The sequence below is a fragment of the Polistes canadensis genome, unplaced genomic scaffold, assembly GCF_001313835.1.
Source record: "Polistes canadensis isolate GaletaPanama2010 unplaced genomic scaffold, ASM131383v1 scaffold_76, whole genome shotgun sequence".
Classification (NCBI taxonomy): Eukaryota; Metazoa; Arthropoda; class Insecta; order Hymenoptera; family Vespidae; genus Polistes; species Polistes canadensis.
The window spans coordinates 238,924-252,703 of NW_014569623.1; the positions used below are offsets into that span (position 1 = coordinate 238,924).

At 32.0% G+C, this 13,780-nt stretch overlaps 1 protein-coding gene across 1 annotated transcript in view; it reads left to right on the top strand.

The window, feature by feature from the left end:
* LOC106786551 (iroquois-class homeodomain protein IRX-6-like) overlaps positions 1–13,780 on the top strand; it is a 55,163-nt gene that overhangs the window by 8,805 nt on the left and 32,578 nt on the right. The window contains exon 2 of the mRNA XM_014748055.1: positions 13,261–13,780. This exon is cut by the window's right edge and continues 1 nt beyond it. Coding sequence (XP_014603541.1) covers positions 13,261–13,780 — 520 coding nt within the window. The remainder of the gene's footprint in view (positions 1–13,260) is intronic.

Consider the following 13,780-nt stretch of genomic DNA (forward strand, 5'->3'; position numbering starts at 1 on the left):
TTTCTATCTATTTAATATATTCATATAATATATAATCTTACTATAGATAATAATAAATTTCAGTAAAATATATATATGAAATTAAGTTAATAAATCTTTCATTTAATATTCGTAAAGATTAATCAAAAAAGCCATCCGATTAGTTTCTTTTTTTTTATTTTAAATAAATAACCTAATCAACTTTCCGGTTAACTTAAAAATGTGATAAAAATGCTATAATTCTTTTCCTATCTATCCTTTTCTCCTATACTTTTATTCTTTCTATCCGATTTAATTTTAAATATAATCGGTCATCATCCAAGTATTCAAAAATATAGACGTTTGAACTTTAGAGAGAAAAAAAAAAGAAAAAAAAGAAAAAGAAATAATTAAAAGAAGTATTTCTATCTTTGGAATTTTTCGATAGAAGCCTTTTCTATTTATTTCACTCTCTCTCTCTCTCTCTCTATTTCTCTCTTACTCCTTGTTTTATTTAATTTAATTTAATTTTATTCTTTTTTACAATCGAGATCTCAGGACACATATTTTAAAGAAATCGTTTATTTGCGTCACTCTATCGGTCAACCGATTATTTTAGGTTATACAAATACATCTCTTAATCTGTTTTTTTTTCTCTTATATTAGATGCTATTACTTACAAAATCCTTTGTCGTTTAAAGTTAATCGCATAGGTTAAACGATCGACTCAATTTATCGTTAGAAAGACGGATAACAATTGGACGGGCATTGCAATGTTCCTGCAAAATCTCTTTAATTAACTAATAGTTGGATACAAATACACGTTAGTTCTTTCTCATTCTCACAAATGAACGAACCTATCTACGAATTCGTACGATACGATATACGTACGTATATACGTAGATAGGTAGGTACGTGTACGAATGATATAAATACATACGGTTGACTTTGCGGTTAACGTTCAACACTTCTAACGAAATAAATCATCCCACGGTGAGTATTCCAGTCCGTCGACGGACGACGAGCACGATAAATCTTTGAACGACGAAAGTTCGTGAGCCCCGAAGTATTACGAATTCAATAGCCACCGCGAATGTATATTCTATTTTCATGCATATATCATGGGCCCTGGTTAACTCATCCCACCCCTCACACCCACCCACCTACCTACCTTCTCACCCTCAACGTTTTTTCTCTTTCTCTTTTCTGCTTCTTTAATTTTTTTCTCTCCCCTCTCTTTTTAAAAACCACGCGCGAATTTTTCGATATCATTGTAAACGTTTTCTGTTTTTTTTTYTTTTTTTTTTTCTTTTTTTTTTTACGTAAAATGTAATTTAAATAGAAAAGTAGCGTTAACGTAGTGCAAAATGGTGTTCGTAATTTTCTAAGAAATAGTTTAATGCGAATAAATGATTTGCATTTTTTTTCTTTCTATATTTATATAGCAATTATTTCGGTGGCTTTTTTTTCTAAATTTAGTATTTATAGTATTGGAGATAGTATTATAGTCTTCATTATTTGTTGAGATTATAAAATGACGGATCAGTTAAATCATGATTTGAAATAATTTAATATCAAAGCAACGAAGTTATTATTTATTTATAAAGTAATTTTTCGATATAGTTTCCATTATTTGAAGGTTAGAAAATGGCGGACCATAGTTAGAAATAATTTAATGACAATGTACCGAATTAATTGTTTCCATCAAATAGATTAACCTATAAGTTTTAGTAACGAATTCTTTTGATTATCCTCAATATCAAATAAATAAAGTATAAAATCGATTGTATCGTTAGATCGTTAAAATCGTTTAAAAATAAATGAAATTAAACGAAGAGAGAAAGAATTAATGAACTTTCTCTTAAGCCACTTGTCTTATTAAGCGGATGTAAAATTAAAAATAGATCACACATCGGTTTAAAATGTAATTTATATCTGCGACGAAATATTTAAAAAAAACTCGACACTGTTATATTAATCAGTTTATTTGGTTTTAAATTACATCTTTAGCTTCATTGTAAAGTATATAGAATAATATCTTCATATAAGTGATAACAAAGACACGATTATCAAAAGAAAGAAGGTAAGGTATCTTTGTTGTTCTTCTGTATCTTTAGACCGCCGGATGCTACAGCGACGCATTGTCGTCGAGGTGTTCATTTCCGATAACCATTTCTGCACGAAACCGATAATCATTTTAACTGGAATGTTACGTATCAAATGACGAATTCATGTGAACATAAAAACATGTTTAATTACGTTTAAACTATTCGTTTTTTAATGAACGAACTTCCAATTCTGACGGTTTTATAAAATTATTTTTATAAAGAAATTTTTGTATTTTGAATATTTTTAGAGTTTTATGTGATCTCGAGTATCGTCGGTAATTATGAAAGCTTCGTTTATAATAAAATTTTTTATTATACAGTTGTGAAGTATGTAAATAATTGTAACTTTTAATTTATTTGTTCGATTTATATATTAAGTTCAGTAAACATGATTTAAAATGAAATTCTAGTTGATGTAAATCATTTTAATAAATCAGGAAGAAAACTTTTTCTTAGCTATGATCGCAGATTGTATAGTGATCCTTGTTATACTGATTATATAGTAGCAAATAAAGTTTAAAATAATTTTAACCGAACTTGACATTATTCAGAACAAAAAAAAACAAAAAAAGAAAATGTATTCTCAATTAACTATAATTGTTTATTGTATAGTAGTCATTATCATACTGACTAGAATCACAAATTCATTCTAACCTAACCTAAAAAAAGAAGAAAAATTCAAGCGTCACTTAATTATCTTCATAAACAATAAAACCAAATTTGTTACCACGTATGAATAAAAATGATTTACTTTGACTAGAATTTGCTTTAAAATCACGTTAAATGAATTTGACATTGTTCAGAATAATAAAATATGAAGACAAATGTATTGTTCATCGTTTATGATCGCATATGGTATTTATTTTTCGTTCTCGACATTAGGTAAAATCTATAATATATTTTCCAATAGAACTTGTTTCATGCGATAGTTTAGCAAAAGTTACGAAAAAGAAAGGAGGAAGAGGGTGAGAAAGAGAGAGAGAGAGAGAGAGAGAGAGAGCTGAGCTGTGTGGGAAACATAAGTGAGTGCCGCGAGGCCTAAGTATACATGCGAGGAAGGTCCATCAATCTGGACTGAAGTCAATATTGACTTGGTCGGGCCTCGTTGCAAAGAGGGCATCATCTCTCGGCACGCATAAAGAGGGACCGGTCCCTTTTCGTTGGCAGGACACGCGTGACAAATGCTTCGTGTGCAAACAGTGGCGCATCTGTGTCTACAGGATAACCGATTCCTTCTTTTCTTTCAAAGCCGAATCACCTATAAATCCTTATGGTGTGTCTTTCAAATACTCTTTGGTGGTCTATACTTACTTTCTATGTATATTTATCACTTTCTTTTTCTATTATAGATCTTTAACTTCTACTTTTGTCAGTCTTATGTTAACCAAAAGTTTTCATTTGAATTAGGTTCCTTTCTTTTCTTTAGTTTTAGCGCGCTTTTTATAGGTTAGAATAGTTAAGAATAATGTACAGGATAAGACAATGATCAGCCATGATCTATGAATTTGTTTATAATATTAAATTATTTAATTTAAATATTTTTTTAAATATTTTTGCTCGTTAAAATTCGTGTCAATTTATTTTCATGCAATTTTAAAATATATATCGTTTAAAATCAGCACGAACTTTTACGATCAACACAATATAATAAAATTAAATTAAACAAAAATAATATAAAAGTTTAATAATTATTTAATAATTTTTTTATTTAATCTATCCATCAAAGAGAGTAGATAAATATCAAATTTTTAATTCTAACCTCAACATTTGATTTTTTAATCTAAAAATTAAACAACACACACGCATAAAAACTATTTAACATATCATGAATAGATCTCATTCAATCCGCAAACTAGAAGACCAATTGAAATCAGATCTTTTCCTCGCGATTAACTTAGTCTTCATCTCAGGTAGTAAATGTTTTAGAAAAACGTTCAAGATATCGCACCGATCAGAACTAGTAATCTTCTGGTCTATTCCACTCAAGGAAAGTATACAACAGTTCTTACTGTAACAAAAAGAAAACCAACACGAATAAGAATGAATAGAAATCATGCGTGCCCAAATAAAGAAACAGGAAAAAGAATGAGACGAGGAAAAGGTAAAAAGATGATGAAAAAAGAAACAAAAGATATAGAAAATGACATAGACATGTTCCCCTGGTTGGAGACAGTGACTATTACATTGTGCATATAAATCGTGTCATAAAATGCATGTACCATCTCAGATCGAAGAAGAAGAAGAAGAAGAAGAAGAAGAAGAAGAAGAGTAGAGTTCGTTGTAGGATATGCTTTGAAGAAGGTTGGGGTTGAGAGACGACCTCCCCCAGCATACAAGCGCATATACTGGTTTTCTAGTTGGCCTGGGCTCTGCACCAGATCGTTTACGACCGTTTTAACCGAGGCCTTCCACTTTTTTCCATCGAGAGACTATAAGATCGACGGCCATCGATCATCCATCCGTCGACTGAGGACGTTGTCGACAACACGATAGCTTCGTGCGTACGATATCGGTTCAAACTTTTTCCTCTTCTTGGTCTTCTCTCAGGTATGCCAGCCAGACTCCGGATCTTCGTTTATGCCTAGACCTTTTATACCGTGACCAGAATCCATGATAATTTTTGCCCATCGAACTTAACAACAAGGTGTCACCCGAAACTACCCACATTTTTAACGTCCTACCCTAAATTTCCCCCTTGTAAACCCCCCCTTTCCTTTCCTTTCCTTTACCCCTTAACCATCTAACCATCTTTCCATCTCTCTTCTACTTCTTGGTTCCATTCCAAACTGGGCCCCAAACTTCTCTCTTACTCTTACAACTTCCCACATCTCGACTTCTTGCATTTTTATGTTCGACGGATTCGCATCCGAGCAGAAGGCAGGTAGCTTCTTCTTCTTTTTCTTTTTCTTTTTCATTTTTTTTCTTCTTCTTGGGTAAGAGACTATGACAACGACGACGACGACGACAACGACGACGACGACGAGGCGTCGCCACCTTTTACGCCCAACCGGTTTAGACTCCTCGAAACGAGCGATAAATAGCACGTCTGAGCTTTGTTCTTCATATTATTCTACTCGGCATCGGCTTTCCTCGTGCAAAGGAGATGTACTAGGATTCACTGATCTTTATCTTCTGATATTTCTTCTTCTTCTTGTTCTTGTTATTCGTTTTGTCCCTTTTATTCTTTTTCTTTGTTGAAAGAAATCTTTTTTAGGGATTCATTATATATATGTTGGGGTTTTGGTAATTAAAACATTTCTCGGGTTACATGACAATTCGTTTAGAAAGTATTTTATTGTTATAGTATTTTAATGGAATAATAATATTAGAAAGGGTGCAGATTGTTTATGATATTTTATATAATTAGAGAATCTTTTATATAACGTTTGATTATTCGATAAATTATTAGATCGTGTAAAAAAAGTTTCTTCGTTATTTTAATGGAAAAAGTGACGACAAGTTTTGTTCATGTTTTTTTATCAAAAGCTTATTTTAAATGGCTTAGAACTTTTATTTTAATGATTTTACGATATGTCAACTTTCAATCGCATACAAGTTTTGTCAGAGTTTTAATAATATCTGAGTTATGTGATTCTAAAGCCATTTATCGAGAAGATATGAAGAAACTTTTCTCTTCAACCTAATATAATGTATTATATAATATACTATACTAATTATATAATAATAATAATAATAATAATAATATCTAATAATAGTAAAAGTAGATTTAATTTATTCGAATATTATTACAAAAATATACTCCATAATACTAATAACAAATAATATTTTATTTCAGATAAATATTCTTAATAATTAACATATTATTAATTTATATATATATATTTTTTGTCGATTATTTAAAATAATTCAATAATTATTAATTTTCCATAAAATTCTTTCTTAAATTAGCAAAACAATACAATAGAAATACATCAGATAACTATTTCAAACAATAAATAACCTAAAATAATTAAAACACTACGCTTAATATTCTATAATTAAACTCCAGAAAAATTGAATAAATCTTCATAAGCAAATAATACAAATCGGATTCAGATCCATAATTATCTCTTAAATTTCATAAAATCCATATAACAATTTCAAACAATACATAACCTAAAATAATCAAATCATTATCATACATCCGATAATTCTATAATACGAATTGAACGAAAACACAAAATCTCCTCGTAAATGAATAAAATAAAATTAAATCATATCTTCTCTTTTGTTAAACTTCAAAATTAAATAAAAATCCCCATAATATTAACCAAAATGGCAATGGGTAACAACGAAAAAAAAGAATAAGTATCCAAAGTGTTCTCTCAAAGTTGAAGAAGTAGAGATGAAACACAAGTAGAGAAAGAGAATAAGATGAAAGATGTTTGCGATAAATAATTCAAATCCATAATTACCTTTCAAATATCATAAAATCCATATAACAATTACAAACAATACATAACCTAAGATAATCAAATCATTAACATAAATCTGATAATTCTATAATACGAACCGACCTAAAACACAAAATCTCTTCGTAAATGAATAAAATAAATTTAAATCATATCTTCTCTTTTGTTAAACTTCAAAATTAAATAAAAATCCCCATAATATTAACCAAAATGGCAATGGGTAACAACGAAAAAAAAGAATAAGTATCGAAAGTGTTATCTCAAAGTAAGAGGAAGAGAGATGAAACACAAGTAGAGAAAGAGAATAAGATTAAAAATGTTTGCGATAAATAATTCACAAATCCATATAACAATTTCAAACAATATATAACCTAAAATATTTAAATCATTATCCTACATCTGATAATCCTATAATTTAAGCTAAACTAAAAATGAGAACACAAAATCTCTTCGTAAATGAATAAAATAAATTTAAATCATATCTTCTCTTTTGTGTTACATTTCAAAATTAAATAAAAAAATCCCTTAAACCTAAACACCAAAATTGCAATGGGTAATAACGAAAAAAAAAGAATAAGTATCGAAAGTGTTATCTCAAAGTAAGAGGAAGTAGAGATGAAACACAGGTAGAGAAAGAGAATAAGGTGGAAGATGGTAGCGATGCTGGCAGTGGCAATTAGCATGCTCGAGGAACAAACGAGCTAGTCGGTCGAGCTAATGCATCGATATACTCACGGTCTTGAGAATAATTATCGGCTGTTCTCCAGCCTACTGTAGTCAAACTAAAGAAGAAGAAGAAGAAGAAGAAGAAGAAAAAAAACAAACGAACGAAGAAGAAGAAGAAGCAAACTTGAATGCACGCGCACGAGCCTACCTTGAGTGCTACTTTAAAGGCGACACCAAAGTCAGCAATTGCGGCATCGAAAAGAAGAAGAAGAAGTAGAAGAAGAAGAAGAAGAATAAGAAGAAGAAACTGCAACAGCAACGGTGATATAGTTGCGGCACGACCTGCAACGGTTGCCCACTCGATGCGATCGCGTCGAGTAACTGGGAACCGGTCACCTTTTCCCTCTTCTTCCTCCTCCTCCTCCTCCTCCTCCTCCTTCTTCTTCTCTTTCACTCTTTTTTTGTTTCTTTTCTTTTTCTTTTTCTTTTAAAGAGAGTCCTAGTAGGACTGAATTATTGTCGGTGAACACCGGACACTCGCCAACACGCTTCGTCGTTTAACCCCAAGCTCAGGGTCCCAGCCCTGTAGCACATTCTTCCCATCGTTGAGTTTTCTCCGCCAGAAGATGTGGAATTCTTTGATTCTTTCATCTCTCTCTTTCTCTATCTATCTATCTATCTATCTATCTATCTTATTTTCGCTTCTTCTTTTTCGTATCTTTTTTTCTTAAACCTTACATCAAATTTTACTTTCATTTTATTTGCATTTGTTTTTGTTTTTGTTTTTCTTTTCTTTTTTTTTCTAAGTTTATTTTCAATTTTTGGTTTTTAGTTTTTTGTTTTTGTTTTTTTTTTGTTTGTTTTTTGTTTTATGCATCGATGAATTTCCTTTATTCCCGTTTTGTCCGTTCACGCTTTATCTCTTCGTTCCAGTCACTTTGGGATTTACGATCAACGAAACTACAAGCGCGGTTTCGTGCCTCGATTCGTTACAGGAACAAGCCGGTATAATTATACGGATTATCTTAAGATTAAGCGGCTATTTCCTTTTGTAAAAGAAAGTTTGTATATGTGTGTGTGTTTAAAAATGTGTATTTGAATTTAATATGTGTTAACATATGACATTGATTGAAACATCTTTTCAGTTATTTTATGTATCTTACATTGTGTTTGTTTTTCATTTTTTAGAAGGAAAATTGTTAGTTTTAGGGTGTTTGTTTGTTCACAGTTAATTTTTTATATAAAATATGATTTTAGAGAGAATTATTAATTTTTTTAATAGAATTAAGTTAATAAGAGAAATTAATTTGAGTTAAGTTAATATTAAGTTTTATGATTTAGCATTTGCTTATTTGTTATATTATGGTATTTTAATTATTAGTTTAACTTAATAAAGTATGTGTAAAGAATTATAATGAGATATTACTAATTTGTATAATATGATAAAGTAAAATTTTTTTCAAGATTAAAATTATTATCATTTAATTTTTATGTGTTCATTATTTATTATCACTATACACTTATTTACAATTATTTTTAGTTATTCATACTTTAAACTATAAAAATATTGTAATAAATGTTAAAACATTTTTATTGTTCTACTTCTATAGAAAATGTATAAAAATGTTCTTCCAATAAGTAAAATCTTTCTTCCTTTCTTTCTCTCTCTCTCTCTCTTATCTGATTAAAATAATATATTGTAATTATATAATTCTCTAATTGTAAAAAATAAATGTAGAAAGATACATAAAATTTAACAAGAAAACACTAATTAGAAAATCATAGTAAAATCTACTAATTTAATTAGAACAGTACTTCCTAATAAGATATTTCTATATTTATATCAAACAACAGTTAAACTAGGAATTAATAAATTAATTAATTCAATTAAACATTATATAAAACATTTTATATGAAAAAAAAAAAAACTGATGTGTGTGTACTGATGTACGCATGTAAGAAGTTATACTTCTTTAGCGTACCAAAACGAATATAACCTCAAAAATAACTTCAACATTTCATATTATTGTGCAATCATTTTTCTTTGCAGCTCATACACCCTACAACGTTTAGGCATTTCGAAAACTTAAACAGAAATTTTAATTCTGGTCAAAAATATCAAAATATAAATATCAGTCAACACTTAATATAAGGGAATTATATCAAATTATTTCATGCGTCAACGGGCATGGTGCAGTGACAGCACTAGTTCCTGTTCGATTATTTAAGTCAAGCAACGCTTGAATACGATTAAAACTTGGATAGGTGAGACCGCTTGAGAAGAAAAAAAGAGAGGAAAAGAAGAAAAGAAGAGGAGGCTGTTTTCATGCCGTAAATTTGAAATCGCTTTTCCCGCGCTTTGTATAAATATCGACAACTTCATGGTGTCGATTTTTCGGTCGCATCTAACTTCACTTTCTAAAACACGCCAATAGAAGTATAACTTCAAAAAGTATATGATTTCTTTGAAAACAAAAAAGGTACAAACATAATCAACGATATTTAACTCAAACCCCATGAAAGCCTAATTTTAATATTAAAATACAAAATAAATAAATTTTTAATACGGAATCACAGGGAACTTGGACATAAAAAGAAGTAGAACTTAATTTAACTAGGTTGGACGTTTCGTCCCTTTATTGGGACTTCTTCAGCAACTTAGTGCTGAAGTGTGGTTGAGAGTTTTAAATTGTAACGGTCGAATATTTAACGAAGTTTAGATGTTTTGTGTTTGGAATATTAATAAAATGAAAAATGTATGTCTACATAATAAAAAAAGACGCTGAACTATAAAATTAAGTTGCTGAAGAAGTCCCAATAAAGGGAYRAAAYGTYCAAYTTARTTAAATTAAGTTCTACTTCTTTTTATGTCCAAGTTCCCTGTGATTCCGTATTAAGAATTATAATTTTGGACGAGAGAAATAACTAATAAAATAAATAAAATTGAATAATATAAAACTATCAATAAAATATATAAACCATTACACTAATATCAAAATAAAAAAACGAATAAAAACGAATCTAAATTCGACAATTTAATTTACCCAAAAATTAATCAAACAACCAACTTCGCTCCCCAGCCCCCTATCCTCCTACGTATGCGAAACGATTTGCGAAAAGAAAAAAAATGAGTGAAGTAAGTAAGACATTGAAAGAAAAAAAGAAAACCGAAAAGAAAAAAGTAAAGTAAAGAAAAAAAAAGAAACAAATCTAATCGTGGCACGATTATCTCGAACACGGTGGGTGGGGTGTTGGGGGGGGGGKGGGAAAGCGAAGCCTATACGAGAGACGTAACAACATGCACGTGCATAAATCGAGGAACGTGCGACAGTTGGGCAAGCAGGAGGAAACATCGTGCTACGTGGCATGAACGACACGCATTAACGCTATACTACCACTCTCGATGGCCATAATGCGTGGAGCACGATGGCTCACGTTTTTCGACTCCCTCTTCCCTCTTCCCTTCCTCTCCTCTCCTAACCATCCAACTTCCCTATTTCTCTCTCTCTCTCTCTCTTTCTCTGCTTCCACCAGAACCCCCAGTTCCCCAGTCCTGCCCCCAACCCCCCAGAACCCCTCTTTGCTCTTCAATACAATACCCGAGCAAAGTTTCGACAATATGTTTTGGGGCCATAGCAAAACGAGGCAACGGATGGATGAACAACGGACACAACGGATGGATGGATGGATGGATGGATGGATCGATCGAGAGGGTTGCTATAACTCGCTTACTGCACTCTAACTATCTCTCTATATATATATGGGAAGTGGGTTTTAGGGAGGGGGGCTTCTGATACGTTGCTCAAAACGCCTGCATTAGCCCAAGTGTGAGCGAGAGAGAGAGAGAGAGAGAGAGAGAGAGAGAGAGAGATGGGTTTATTGGGCGGAGTTTGTTTAGGCCCAGGGCGCGAAAGGCACTCAAGCCGCTAATCTATTTAGCCGTAGTGTTTGATATGGAATTAATGAGGAACCCCCCCAACACTCCCCCCGCTCCCTAACCCCCAGCCCACCCTCCTTAACCCAACTTCCCCTTTTCGCGGTATTACCTACCCGAACCCTACACAGATTTTCGGTTTACCTTTAGAAGTTACTAAAGAGGGGTGGAATGGGGGATTGTGGATGGGGGGGATAAGAGGGGTAGAAAAAAAAGAATAAGGGAAAGATTGGTTATAGTCTTTTCGTTATAACGTTTTGTCGTTTGAGAGAATATCGTCGCACCGTTGTTTCTTTTTCTTTCTCGAACTGTGAAAAGGTATTAAAGTATATGGAGTAAACGCAGCTGTCGCAAGAATGATATTCACTCTTCCTACGTTGAAAGATATTTCAGGGGTGTCCGGGTACTGTCATTATATTTTGAATGCATTGGAAATATTGTTTGGGAGATGGATTAGAGATGCTAAGATGTTGCTTGCATTGGGTATATACGGTCAAGTGGCCCCCCCCGACCAACCCCATACCCCACCACCATCATTACCATCACCCTGGTGTCGCAATTCATTCTTTATCTTTTTCATGCAGTATTACTTTTTTATTGTTTTTTTTCTTTTTACGTTTCTTTTCCTCATTTTCTTCCCCCTTTTCTTACTCTCTTTCTCTCGTGTATCCATTTGTTCTGCTTTCTTTTCTTCTTTTTTTTTTTTTGAGATAGAGAAGGGGAAGGGGAAGGGGAAAGACGTGCCGCGAAATAGCGCATCAGAATGCGACACTGTCAGCAAAATCCCGTGGCGACGGAGTACCGGTAGTTCTCTTGAGAGTAAACTTTGAATAAGTTGACGCTTACGAGTATCTTCTGTCTCACTCTTTCTCTTTCTCTTGTTCTTGCTCTTTCTCTTACTCTTTCATTCTTTATTTCTGTTATGTACTTTGTTGTGACGTCAAGCTTAGAAGCGTCACCAAGAGAGAACATTTCTTTATCAACTTTTAAATCCCTTCTGTTTCTTGCTCCTTTCATTTGCTATAATAATTAAGCTCTTTCAAAAAGCCCAACATCGAGAGAGTTTCAACATTTCAATCGTTGATCTGATTAATTACATTTTTTAATTGTTATTATAAACTAGTTCAAGTGTTTATTGAAAATATATTATTGGAACGATTGTATTATGTTTATCATTGTTCTTTGTAACATTATTATTGTTGTTAATTATAGTTTTGGATATAAAGCACACACACACACACATATAAAGATTAATTGAAATTATTTATGTTTAATTATTTAACTACATAAAACGTTGTTTCTATTTAATATTAGGAATGATTATTATTACTTTGAGGGTAATAATTGATAATATTGAAAAATATTTTTAAATTAATTTAGGATTTTTATTAAGTTTTTGAGCGCATATATGCGTTCGACTGAAAGTTATTGAGTTTGGATTATGAGCGTATATATGAGTTCGGTTAGAAATTATCAAACGTAGATTATGAACGTATATATGTGTTCAATAAAAGTTTTAAGAATGAACTATGGGCGCATATATGCGTTTATTGATATAAGCACTAATGCATAATTAAAACAATCTTTTTTAAATTGTCAGAAAATAATAAAAATTGATACAAATACGATTGATACAAAGTTAGGAATGTTATAAAAGTAAAATGTTTCAGTTTATGTCAAGAAATAAGAGTAGTAGAGTCATATTTAGTTACAGTGTCTTGTAACAATCTGGCAAATGTCTTCTTTTCTTTCTACTATGACACAGAGATTAGAAAAACCAAATAGCAGAAAATATATTTCTGAATTAAGTCTAAATTATTCATTTTTCTCTTTTATAATATGATTATAAAAAAAAACAAAAATTCAAAGTAAACAATTCTATATTCTAGAGTTCTATGATTAAAATCCTATGACTAAAAACAAAAGTCAGAATAAAACTAAATACAATTTTTCGATTAATAAGTTCTTCAATATATAAAAACAAAAAAAAAACAAGAAAAAACTCTAAAGAATTAATACAATAAAGAAAACAAATTTGTAAAATAATCTTATATCTAGTGACAATTAAATTAGTAATTATTAAAGCTAAATAAAGTTAAACGTATCTTGTTAAAAATAATAAAAGAAGAGAATAAAAAAATGGAAAATATGAAAGGAATAAATTTGGATGAAAATGTTTCAGTGTCCTGTGACAGTAAATTCGTCGTTAGCGTCTTCGTCGGGTTCACCGTCGTCAGGAGTTCACCTGAGCGCAGGAAGTTCATCTTTGGTGAATGCTGCATCCGGTGTAGGGACAACGAATCATCCTCTTGGTGTGGTGGGTGTTGTATCCAGTGGCGGGGGGGCTGGTGGTCTGTCGAACGCAAGAATGGCGGTGACGAATGCGGTGGTACGACCACCGGGGAGTCCAACAGCCTCGGTGAGTCCATCTCAAGGTCACCCACCGCCAACAACGGCAGGCCCGACAGCCGCTAGGTGCTGTGACACCGGCAGACCCATCTTCACGGATCCAATCACCGGACAAACTGTTTGTTCATGTCAATACGATCTTCTTGGTGGTTATCAAAGACTTGGAGGATTACCAACTGCAGCCCTTTCGATGTACAGCGCACCCTATGCTGCTGCTGCAGCTGCTGTTGCATCCGAAGGCATGGCTGCTTATTTTCCGAGCCTTGGTGCTGAACAAGCACCATTTTATACAC